The sequence below is a fragment of the Oncorhynchus nerka genome, linkage group LG2, assembly GCF_034236695.1.
Source record: "Oncorhynchus nerka isolate Pitt River linkage group LG2, Oner_Uvic_2.0, whole genome shotgun sequence".
NCBI lineage: Eukaryota > Metazoa > Chordata > Actinopteri > Salmoniformes > Salmonidae > Oncorhynchus > Oncorhynchus nerka.
The window spans coordinates 60,006,130-60,019,633 of record NC_088397.1 but is presented as its reverse complement, the minus strand read 5'-3'; the positions used below and the strand labels follow the sequence as shown (position 1 = coordinate 60,019,633).

General features: G+C 42.2%; 1 protein-coding gene across 1 annotated transcript in view; it reads left to right on the top strand.

The window, feature by feature from the left end:
- The first annotated feature begins 462 nt into the window (after positions 1-462).
- LOC115138994 (4'-phosphopantetheine phosphatase-like) overlaps positions 463-13,504 on the top strand; it is a 30,370-nt gene continuing 17,328 nt past the window's right edge. Inside the window, exons 1-4 of the mRNA XM_029676173.2 lie at positions 463-595; positions 1,007-1,089; positions 12,974-13,182; positions 13,269-13,452. Coding sequence (XP_029532033.1) covers positions 463-595; positions 1,007-1,089; positions 12,974-13,182; positions 13,269-13,452 — 609 coding nt within the window. The remainder of the gene's footprint in view (positions 596-1,006; positions 1,090-12,973; positions 13,183-13,268; positions 13,453-13,504) is intronic.

Genomic DNA, 13,504 nt, shown 5'->3' with positions numbered 1-13,504 from the left:
AACATGCAAACGTGATTTTTTTTCTATATATAAAAATGCTTTATATACCTTCACAATGAAAACTAGTTTGAAAAACCAAACATGTTTTATGGGAAAGAGATGTACGTTTCTAAACGGAGCACTATTTATTGTCCTGACGCATCCCATCGGATATTCGGATTATGTGTCACCCTGTCACTCAACCATTTGAACTTTTTTGCTATTTTTATATAGGGACATAAAACTAAAACTTTTCTATTGAGGGGTCTAAGAACCATTTTGCCGCCTGGTGGAGCCGGGCCATGGACGATTCACCATGCTGCCTTGTTGACAACATGACCGAGCTATGGTCAAGTGGGTCATGTCAGCCAGGTTACGAGCGGCGCAGAACAGCATTCGATTGAGACAGGCGCTCATCCTGCCGGTTCACGTCACGGGCTATAGTCAGTGTGCCCCGCGGCTCAGCGTAATCGAATCCGCACAATGTCTACTTCCAAGATGGCGGCGGGATGTGAAAGAGTGGACAGTAGTCACAGCATGGATAAAAGCATAACTCTTCCACCCGACGAGATCTTCAGGAATTTGGAAAATGCAAAGAGGTTCGCAATAGACATAGGTAACGTCATACACTAAGTTGCATTTTTCTATCACTACTTGAATATATTCAGTTGGCTTCTTACTTTGACAACACACACAGCCAGGCATTCACGAGAGGTTAGCAAGCAGCGACGTGTTGTCGTTCTGTCTGGCTAACTAACGCTGCAGTGTTTAGATGAACTAAATTACGTACCTGTTCCTGCGAAGTTACCTTAGCGCCACAAGCCTGCTACAGACATACATGTTATCTAGTGGCAATTACAAATTTTATGGGCCAATTTAGCTGCAGTTTTCTCAACTGTCTAGCTTGTTAAGTTAGCTAATTTTTACCACTGAGCCAAACTGGCTGTGCTGTCAACAGTGTCTGACATGTTATTCCATGCTTACTAGGTAGCTACTACGATCAATTATCAACGTTTTTTCCTCACAGGTGGATCTCTGACGAAACTCGCCTATTACTCCACTGTTCAACACAAAGTAGCGAAAGTACGGTCATTCGACCATACTGCAAAGGTAGGTGGTATACATAAACGTTGGAACACTGTCAGTACACTCAGCCTGGTGTCAGACTAGACGCGACATAGTAAATGTACAACCGGGACACCCAGAATTTGGTTACATAGACAGATGGTTACTCAAGCGAAAGTAGGGTGGTTCGTTGGGGGTGGATGGGTGGCCATATAACAGGAAAGTTTAGCAACCAATGTTCCCTCTAAGCTGCGCACGTGCAAGCAGCTCCCCATGGACTACCACGCAGAAGAGACTTCAGCCATGCAGAGAAGCACTAGATTGAACTTCACTCAACTTTTTAGAGTTTGTCCTGTTAGTTTACACTATTGTTGTTCCTTTACTGTGGGAATTGTGATCGAATCAACACAATATTAGCTACTTTAAATGCAACATATCAAAACACACTATGCAAGAGATCTTGTTGTATGCAGAAAGCATTGGCGTAGGATTCTATTGCATTGACAGGCAAGACTCAGGTCCGCACTCTATGCAGACCGGTGCGCCATAAACAATCAGTGCTGCAGTAGGATCTGTGCCATTTATTTTGAACTGGACTGTTTTTACAGCATGAGCGGTCATGAGGTGATGTACTTGTTTTGTGATCAAAGTGAGAGCTACTTATGTGACGTGTGCACATTTGTTCATAACCTTTGCTAGTTAGTGAATTTTTAACAGTTATGGATAATTTGTAGTCAGCAATGGGGAAGTGGTTGCTTCCTACAAGAGCACAATACATGTGCAATTCTAGAGTCAGGTAAAGAGCTTTTCTTTGTCTTAAAGGGCCAGTGTTGTATTTTGAGACGGGTTTGAATAAGCTAAGTAGTAGTATGGGAGTAATGGTGCATTTTATTTTGTTAAGTGGTTTCTTGCATCAAATAACACATTTTCAGTCACCTCCTTGTCTGAAGGAAAAGTGGATTAACAGATTAATGTCAGGCCCTGCATGTTGTTTTTTTCAGAAGTCTCATGGAATGTAGACCTACATTGAACACCACACATTGGCTGCTACTGTAGGCAGCTATTTCCATGTTAAAATGTTATGGGATGCATTTTCTTCATTGTTTTTTGATGGTAGGCCTACATTATGATCAAATAGCCACAGTATAACTGTTATAACTTAGTACAGCCTAAGGTGTTCACAGCAATCGCGCGCCAGAAGTTGCACAGAATTTTCACAACGTTCAATTTGGTGCTCAGCAGACCTGAAATTTACTCAGTGACAAAACAAATTAGAGGGAACATTGCGAGTTCGAATCTCATCATGGTTAACTTTAGCATTTTAGCTAATTAGAAACATTTAAACTACTTACTACTTTTTTGCTACTTTGTATCTACTTGGCATGTTAACTAACCATTCCCCTAACTCTAACCTTAACCCTTTTAGTTAACCCTAACCCCCAAAAGCCGCTGCATGGTCAAGCATAAATTTGCTTCAACCCTAACCCCTAGCCTAGCTAACGTTAGACAGAAAGTCGTAACATATCATATGACGTGTGATGATTATCCACAAATTAATACATACCATACAAAACATAACAAATCATACTAAATGTAGTGTCTTGGATTTACGTACAGAATAATACGAAATGCTCTAAAACCAGGTTGCAGCGCTGAGGTCCAATGGAGCAGAGGACTTACGGTACATAAGAGCTTGGCCTTTTCCCTGTTAGATTTGCTCAACTCCTGTGTCCTCTTTCCTTTTGAAAAAGGTCAAAGATAATTGAGGAGAGGGACTGTTGATAAAAATGCGCATGTTTGAAATTAAGCAGTGGGAACTGGGACATCTCAGACTTCCGACTGGGAAAAAAATCTTTAGAATTTTTCTAGAGCTTTGACGTCAAGATCACTGATGTCATGATTAGGGTTGCACATTATGGGGGATATATAGAGGTGGAAACTTTCCGTGGGAATATATGGGAATTAACAGAAATGTATGCAAATTAATATTAATACCATTTTAAATTTAGAGATTTTTTGCATTGGCTATATTTACCATATCATATGGAGACATTGCAAATGACTAAATCCTTCCAATGGAAAAAATATATAAAATGTAGTTACGAATTTAACTTTAATTGAGTTGACTCTTCACATGGGATGATTTCACTGAACAACAAAAGGGAATATTGAATGATCCCCAATGATCCATCGCGTTTCCCAAAAACGTTTTCAACATACAACTGTTCAGGGAAGTCAGGAACCAATACACGCAGTCAGTCAGGAAAGCTAAGGCCAGCTTCTTCAGGCAGAAGTTTGCATCCTGTAGCTCCAACTCCAAAAAGTTCTGGGACACTGTGAAGTCCATGGAGAACAAGAGCACCTCCTCCCAGCTGCCCACTGCACTGAGGCTAGGTAACACGGTCACCACCGATAAATCCATGATTATCGAAAACTTCAATAAGCATTTCTCAACGGCTGCCCATGCCTTCCGCCTGGCTACTCCAACCTCGGCCAACAGCTCCGCCCGCCCCGCAGCTACTCGCCCAAGCCTCTCCAGCTTCTCCTTTACCCAAATCCAGATAGCAGATGTTCTGAAAGAGCTGCAAAACCTGGACCCGTACAAATCAGCTGGGCTTGACAATCTGGACCCTCTATTTCTGAAACTATCCGCCGCCATTAGGGGGAGACACCCTGGACCCAAACTGTTACAGACCTATATCCATCCTGCCCTGCCTATCTAAGGTCTTCGAAAGCCAAGTCAACAAACAGGTCACTGACCATCTCGAATCCCACCTTACCTTCTCCGCTGTGCAATCTGGTTTCCGAGCCGGTCACGGGTGCACCTCAGCCACACTCAAGGTACTAAACGATATCATAACCGCCATCGATAAAAGACAGTACTGTGCAGCCGTCTTCATCGACCTTGCCAAGGCTTTCGACTCTGTCAATCACCATATTCTTATCGGCAGACTCAGTAGCCTCGGTTTTTCGGATGACTGCCTTGCCTGGTTCACCAATTACTTTGCAGACAGAGTTCAGTGTGTCAAATCAGAGGGCATGTTGTCCGGACCTCTGGCAGTCTCTATGGGGGTACCACAGGGTTCAATTCTCGGGCCGACTCTTTTCTCTGTATATATCAATGATGATGCTCTTGCTGCGGGCGATTCCCTGATCCACCTCTACGCAGACGACACCATTCTATATACTTTCGGCCCGTCATTGGACACTGTGCTATCTAACCTCCAAACGAGCTTCAATGCCATACAACACTCCTTCCGTGGCCTCCAACTGCTCTTAAACGCTAGTAAAACCAAATGCATGCTTTTCAACCGATCGCTGCCTGCACCCGCATGCCCGACTAGCATCACCACCCTGGATGGTTCCGACCTTGAATATGTGGACATCTATAAGTACCTAGGTGTCTGGCTAGACTGCAAACTCTCCTTCCAGACTCATATCAAACATCTCCAATCGAAAATCAAATCAAGAGTCGGCTTTCTATTCCGCAACAAAGCCTCCTTCACTCACGCCGCCAAACTTACCCTAGTAAAACTGACTATCCTACCGATCCTCGACTTCGGCGATGTCATCTACAAAATGGCTTCCAACACTCTACTCAGCAAACTGGATGCAGTCTATCACAGTGCCATCCGTTTTGTCACTAAAGCACCTTATACCACCCACCACTGCGACTTGTATGCTCTAGTCGGCTGGCCCTCGCTACATATTCGTCGCCAGACCCACTGGCTCCAGGTCATCTACAAGTCCATGCTAGGTAAAGCTCCGCCTTATCTCAGTTCACTGGTCACGATGGCAACACCCATCCGTAGCACGCGCTCCAGCAAGTGTATCTCACTGATCATCCCTAAAGCCAACACCTCATTTGGCCGCCTTTCGTTCCAGTACTCTGCTGCCTGTGACTGGAATTAACTGCAAAAATCGCTGAAGTTGGAGACTTTTATCTCCCTCACCAACTTCAAACATCAGCTATCTGAGCAGCTAACCGATCGCTGCAGCTGTACATAGTCTATTGGTAAATGGCCCACCCATTTTCACCTACCTCATCCCCATACTGTTTTTATTTATTTTTATTTATTTACTTTTCTGCTCTTTTGCACACCAATATCTCTACCTGTACATGACCATCTGATCATTTATCACTCCAGTGTTATTCTGCAAAATTGTAATTATTTGCCTACCTCCTCATGCCTTTTGCACACATTGTATATAGACTCCCTTTTTTTCTACTGTGTTATTGACTTGTTAATTGTTTACTCCATGTGTAACTCTGTGTTGTCTGTTCACACTGCTATGCTTTATCTTGGTCAGGTCGCAGTTGCAAATGAGAACTTGTTCTCAACTAGCCTACCTGGTTAAATAAAGGTGAAATAAAAAAATAAAATAAACATCTGTAAAATGATAATCTTGACACTAAAGCTTTGGTTGTCTTTCTCTCAGGCTTCCATGTCTTCTCTCTGCACCTCCTCTACCTCTTGAACATCAGACTGAGGCCTCGTCTTCACTGTCACTTTCCATCCTTGTTGAGGATGGATTGTTGTCAGGCTCAAAAAGCCTCATTTGCTGGAAGGAGGCAACAGGGGAAAGAGCCTCATATCCACAAAGTCCCTTCCACCAGGTGGCTGATGAGATATGTTGGCACGACTGCCATATTGCATCTCCATCCCAAAGTCCTTGCTTGGAAGTGTGATTCGCCAGACTGCCAAGAACCTTGCTCTCATCTAGGCCAATGTGGCGAGACATGGTAGTGATGACACCATAGGCCTTGTTTATCTCTACACCAGACAGGATGCTCTTGCCAGCATACTTGGGGCCCAACATGTACACTGCGGCATGTATGGGCTTCAGGCAGAAGTCTTCACGCTTTTTGATGTATTTTAGAACTGCAGTTTCCTCTGCTTGGAGCAACAGTGAAGTGGGCAGGGCAGTACAGATGTCTTCTCTTACATCTGAAAGCAGAGTCTGAACATTAGACCGGATGGTATTGTCTCCCTCAATCCATGCAATGGCTACTGCTATAGGTTTCAGGCTGCTTACCACTCTCTCCCAAAATAGATAATCCAGGAGGATCCTCTTGATGGGGCTGTCCATATCGGCAAACTGCTATGGACATTTCTTGGAGAGACTCCTTCCCCTCCAGGAGACTGTCAAACATGATGACAACACTACCCAGACAGGTGTTGCTGGGCAGCTTCAATGTTGTGCTCTTATTCTTCTCACTTTGCTTGGTGAGGTAGATTGCTGCTATAACTTGATGACCCTTCATATACCTAACCATTTCTTTGGCTCTCTTTTAGAGTGTATCCATTGTTTTCAGTGCCATGATGTCCTTGAGGAGCGTATTCAATGCATGATCAGTACAGTCAATGGGTGTGATGTGAGGGTAGGACTCCTCCACCTTAGACCAAGCAGCCTTCATGTTTGCTGCATTGTCTGTCACCAGTGCAAATGTCTTCTGTGGTCTGTCATTGATGACTGCCTTGAGCTCATCTGCAATGTAGAGACCGGTGTGTCTGTTGTCCCTTGTCTGTGCTCTTGTTGAATACTGGTTGAGGGGTGGAGATGATGTAGTTAACTATTCCTTGATCATTCAACCACCCATCAAAGATGATTGCAAGCCTGCTTTGTCTATGATTTTCTTGACCTTCACTTGAACTCTGCATCCAGCAATTGAGTAGATAAATCATGTCTGGTTGGAGGGGTGTATGCTGGGCGAAGAACATTCAGAAATCTCTTCCAATGCACATTGCCTGTGAGCATCAGAGGTTAACCAGTTGCATACACAGCTCGAGCAAAACATCCATCAGCATTTCTCTACGTTCCTCCATTGAGTCAAAAAACGAATGATTCCAGGATAACCATGAGCTGTCGATAAGGTGTCTGATTCATCATTTTCACCTCAAGTAGAGGGAGAATTGTCAGAGGTTGCTTGTTGTGAGCGCTGAGGGAACTTTATGCACTTGGCCAGATGACTCTGCATCTTTGTTGCATTCTTCACATGATTTGGCACAGTATTTGCAAATGTACACAGCTTTTCCTTCTACATAAGCTGGAGTGAAATGTCTCCACACATCAGATAGTGCCCGTGGCATTTCCTGTAAATATTAGGAAAAAAAATAAATACAATTCCATGTACAGATAAATAGTTAAGCAGATTAAACAACTCCTTTGTAAGATACATGTTTTAAAAATGAAACTTGTATGGAAACAGGTGAATTAACTCTCCTCAGTTAGCAGGCGTGCTAAAACCCACATGACAGCAAAAATGAACTACCAGAAATTACTAGTTAACAAAAAAAAATGTATGTCATATAAAATATATTCACCCCACCCGGTATTGTAATCAAAACTTACCAGAAAGCATGTCATCCTTGGCTCAGACAGTGTATTAGTAGTGGGCTCAATAGCAAGATCTTGAGAATCACTGTGCTTGCGGAGGGTTGCAATTCCATTGAATTGGGGATAGTTTAACCAAAGTATGCCACAAGACCTAGAATTGCCTTGTGTATCCCACAAAAAAAATTCACTGTTCGTTTATAACTTTTGAAAAACATTTTTTTAATGAATTTAAGCAAAATTCCCCAAATTCCAGGGCTTAACTTCCCATGAATAATATCTGTGAAGAATTCTGAAAATATACCAGAAATTTCCAACCCTTTGCAACCCTCGTTCCCAGTTATCTTGAAACTACCATAACGCTCCAATCGCACGACACCAGGCAAATTACATTTACTGGTTGGAATCCCAAAATAAATATACAAAGTGATAAAAACACTTAATTGATAAAGGTTAAGTAGAATATGTTTTTAAAATGTTTGCCTGCTTGTCAAACATCTCATTCCAAAATCATGGGCATTAATATGGAGTTTGTCTCCCCTTTACTGCTATAACAGCCTCCACTCTTCTGGGAAGGCTTTCCTCTAGATGTTGGAACATTGCTGCGGGGACTTGTTTCCATTCAGCCACGAGCATTAGTGAGGTCGGGCACTGATGTTTGATGATTTGGCCTGGCTCACAGTCGGTGTTCCAATTCACCCTAAAGGTATTTGATGGGGTTGAGGTCAGGGCTCTGTGCAGGCCAGTCAAGTTCTTCCACATCGACAAACCATTTCTGTATTGACCTCGCTTTGTGCATGGGGGAATTGTCATGCTGAAACAGGAAAGGGCCTTCCCCAAAATGTTGCTTCAAAGTTGGAAGCAAGATTTCCCTTCACTGAATCTACAGGGCCTAGCCTGTACCATGAAAAAGCCCCAGGCCATTATTCCTCCTGCACCAAACCTTAGTTGGCACTATGCATTGGGGCAGGTAGTATTTTCCTGGCATCTGCCAAACACAGATTCATACTTCAGACTGCCAGATGGTGAAGCCTGATTCATCACTCCAGACAAATATTTCCACTGCTCTAGAGTCCAATGGCGGCGAGCTTTACACAAAAGCCAGCCGATGCTTGGCATTGCGCATGGTGATCTTAGCTTGTGTGTGGCTGCTTGGCCATGGAAACCCCTTTCATGAAGCTCCAGATGAACAGTTTGTGTTGACATTGCTTCCAGAGGCACTTTGGAACTTGGTAGTGAGTTTTGCAATCGAGGACAGATTATTTGTATGTGCTACACACTTCAGCACTCCGTGGTCTCATTCTGTGAGCTTGTGTGGCCTACTAATTTGCGGCTTAGCCATAGTTGCTCCTATACATTTCTTTTCACAATAACAACACTTATAGTTGATCGGGGCAGCTCTAGCAGGGCTTTCCTTTGTTGGAAAGGTGGCATCATATGACGGTGCCACGTTGAAAGTTACTGAGCTTTTCAGTAAGGCCTTAATACTGCCAATGTCTGTCTTTGGAGATTGCATGGCTGTGTGCTCAGTTTTATACGCCTGTCAGCAACGGGTTTGGCTGAAATAGTCGAATCCACAAATTTGAAGGGGTGTCCACTTGTGTATATAGTGTGTCTTTCATATCAGCGAGAAATTGTTTTCTAAAAAGAAAATGTTAAATTTCTCTGACAGAATTCCTCTCTGGAGCTGGGAGAAACTTCCAGAAGGACAACCATCTATGCAGCACTCCACCAATCAGGCCTTTATGGTTGGGTGGCCAGACTGAAGCCACTCCTCAGTAAAAGGCACATGATAGCCCACTTGGAGTTTGCCAAAAGACACCTAAATACTCTGACCATGAGAAACAAGATTATATGGTCTGATGGAACCAAGATTTATCTCTTTGGTCTGAATGCCAAGCATCATGTCTGGAGGAAACCTGGCACCATCCCTACGGTGAAGCATGGTGGTGGCAGCAGCATCAGGTTGTGGGGATGTTTATCAGTGGCAGGGACTGGGAGACTAGTCAGGATCGAGGGAAAGTTAACAGAGCAAAGTACTGAGATCCTTTGATTAATAACCTGTTTAGAACACTCAGGACCTCAGACTGGGGTGAAGGTTCACCTTCCAACAGGACAACAACCCTAAGCACACAGCCAAGACAATGCAGGAGTGGCTTCGGGACAAGTCACTGAATATCCTTGAGTGGCCCAGCCAGAGGCCGGACTTGAACCTACTCGAACATCTCTGGAGAGACCTGAAAATCGCTATACAGCGATGGTCCCCATCCAACCTGACAAGAGCTTGAGAGGATCATCGGAGAAGAATGGAAGAAACTCCCCAAATACAGTTGTGTCAAGCTTGTAATGTCATACCCAAGAAGACTCGGGCTGTAATCGCTGCCAAAGGTGCTTCTACAAAGTACTGAGTAAAGGTTCTGAGTACTTATGTAAATGTGGAATTTCAGTTTTTGTAATAAATTAGCAAAATATTCTGAACCTGTTTTTGCTTTGTCATTATGGGATATTGTGTGTAGATTGATGCAGGAAAAAAACTATTGAATCCATGTTAGAATAAGGCTGTAGTGTAACAAAGTGGAAAAAGTCAAAGGGTCTGAATACTTTCCATATGCAGTGTAGAGTGTAAATTTATTTTGCAATGCTCACGCACGCACACGGTCACGCGGGTGGTGTGGTCAGGAGCTTTTTTTTTTTTATCTGAAAGATTTTTTCTCGCTGATAAAAGTTAACGGCCATATGTTTCAAAAGCCATATTGCAAGGGAGGATTATTGAGGTTTCTAAACGTTAAAACACAGCATCGGGATTGTAGATGACATGAGCCAGTCGTTGGCGACTCTAATCGCTGAAAACTTTAGGGTGAAGTCAGAATGCCTCCTAGAGTTTGAGAGCTAGATACACTTGTGCTTCCTCGCCAAAATGAGGCTATCGAGGAGTGGAGTATCATCTTCCGTGTGCTATTAACGAATTGACACCACTCGACTACTTATCGGTTTCCGAGTCACTAAGGGTGGAGGAGAGAGGATGGAGGACAGACTTGGCAAAATGAGACCCCCCCCCCCACCCCCTTATGTCCAACTATTTAAGCCATTTACGCAGCAACAATAACATCAAATGTCTTGTCAGTGCTCAATGAGGGGATAAAGGGATTTGCTGCCAAAGTGCTCAGCTATGAAGTGTTATTACAGTGTTTAGGCCTGGTTGACTAAGCAGACTGAACTGTGTTTCTTGTCTGAGGTCTCTGATGGGTCTACCTGATAAAAAATGTGTGTAGCTACAGAAACATAATCTAATCAAGCTTGTTTTAGTTGGAGAGAAGCCAATAGAGGATTGCTTCAGTGTGTGTTTTGTGGTAGACTTGTATAGGCTACCGATTTCATGATCTAGGGCATCAAGAAGTAGGGATGCACGATATTATGTTTTTGGCCGATTCCGATATTTTCCTTGCCAAAAAAAACGATACTGATATTAAAAATGTTTGCGTCCTTTTTAAGCATTCTAGTACAGTTAGTTGAAATACACACTGACCAAAAAGTTATTTTGTTGGCATTTACGCATGTCGCAATTACCAGTAAAACATAATCAAAACCTATTTCTTTCACTTGTGCTGTTTTGTTGTTCTCAATCAGGATTTCATCATGCATATCAAGCAGTGAAGTTTTCACGTAAACTCTGTTTCTTGTCTGCATCGAAGTAGCGGTCCTTGTATTTCTCGAGTCAGTTGTTCGAATGGAGATAGGCAAGTTTTTCAAACACGTTCTCAAATGCCATTGAAATGGCAGCAGCGGTATGAGAACAAGCATATTCTTGAGCATGCAATACAGCTTTAGTCAGTAGGAAATCCTCGTAGAACAAATGTGCTGTTACTCATAATGATCATGGCGCTGACATCACTGGTCCAAATGTCATCAGTCGTGAAGCTAATAGCAGTGATGTCCATTAGAGGTCGACCGATTTATGATTTTTCAATACCGATTATTGTAGGACCAAAAAAGCCCATACCGTCTAATCGTCCGATTTAAAAAAATAAAAATAAAATAAAAAAATAAATAAAATAAAAAATTTAAAAAGTGTGTGTGTATATATATATATATATATTTATTATTATTATTTTTTTTTATTTAATTAATTAATTTATTTGTATATATCTTTAAAAATATATATATATATAATTTAAAATAAATAAATAATAATAAATGTATTTGTGTGTGTATGTATATATGTATATATATGTATATGTATATATATAATATATATATATAATAATTTTTTTTGTAATGACAATTACAACAATACTGAATGAACATTTATTTTAACTTAATACATCAATAAAATCAATTTAGCCTCAAGTAAATAATGAAACATGTTCAATTTGGTTTAAATAATGCAAAAACAAAGTGTTGGAGAAGAAAGTAAAAGTGCAATATGTGCTATGTAAGAAAGCTAACGTTTCAGTTCCTTGCTCAGAACATGAGTCTTCAATATTCCCGGGTAAGAAGTTAAGGTTGTAGTTCTAGGAATTATAGGACTATTTCCCATGCACAACGAAGAGCTACTGGCAAAACAGTCCGATTTATATGCAACGCAGGACACGCAAGATAATATCTAGTAATATCATCAACCATGTGTAGTTAACTAGTGATTATGACTTGTTTTTTTATAAGATAAGTTTAATGCTAGCTAGCAACTTACCTTGGCTTACTGCAGTCGCGTAACAGGCAGTCTCCTTGTGGAGTGCAACTAGAGAGAGGCAGGTCGTTATTGCGTTGGACTAGTTAACTGTAAGGTTGCAAGATTGGATCCCCCGAGCTGACAATGTGAAAATCTGTCGCTCTGCCCCTGAACAAGGTAGTTAACCCACCGTTCCTAGGCCGTCATTGAAAATAAGAATGTGTTCTTAACTGACTTGCCTAGTTAAATAAAGGTATAATATATTTTTATTTTAATCGTCAAATCGACGCACAAAAATACCTATTTCCGATTGTTATGAAAACTTTCAATCGGCCCTAATTAATCAAGTAGCTCATGGATGCTGTGTAACTCCAGTAGGGCAGCATCTGAAAAATAGCGCCTACTTGGTAGTGTGTGCCAGTGCTCGATCCAGTCGGGGAAAGCCAACATCATACACAACAGAGAACGGTTGATTGTCAAGGGCAATGAATTCCATTATCTTGGCTTTAATGGATTTCCCCTTTGAGTTGTCTCGCTGAAATATTCTTACTATTTCAAATGACTGCTTGACTTGTTGACTGTTCGATCCACACAGCAGACATTGTGGGCTAGGTTAGGAATGCTGTGTTGCACATGTAGCGCTATATTTTTCATGGCGTCATTACGTCATCTACCTACGTTATATAGGTATGTGTGTCAGCGTTGACATCGGTTTTCACATTGGTGTAAAACTAGACATCGGGCTGATGTTGCCATTTTTAGCTAATATTGGCCGAATCCGATATCGTGCATCCCTATCAAAAAGGTTTGTACATTGGGACAGTGAAGGTGTAGACTTAAAAGGTCTTACTGAGACCACTCAGGTTGCCTTGGTGATCTGCAGTGCTGGCCTGGTCTCTTAACTGTGTCTCTCCTCTTTACTAGGAGACTGAGGGTGACCCCCTCTATGAGATCTCTATGCAGGAGGAGGTGTCGGCTCGCCTTCACTTCATCAAATTTGAAAATGCCTATATCGAAACCTGCCTGGACTTTATCAAAGACCACCTGGTCAACACTGACACCAAAGTCATCAAAGCCACCGGTGGAGGGGCTCACAAGTTTAAAGATCTCATAGAGAAGAAACTGAAACTCAGGTGAGTTTTTATTTTTATTTTTAAAGACCCTATGACCAGTAGAAGGTTTTGCTTATTATAATGTAGCTATTCTTTGTTTTGATTAGGGTGGACAAGGAGGATGAAATGACATGCCTGATCAAGGGCTGCAACTTTGTGCTGAGGAATATCACCCATGAGGCCTTTGTCTATGCCAAGCATGCAGACTCTGAGTTCCGCTTCCAGAACACTCACCCTGACATTTTCCCTTACCTGCTCATCAACATCGGCTCAGGGGTGTCCATTTTCAAGGTACCAATGCCTGGCACTCCAGATCTGGTGTGACGTGGCCTATGTAGACTTA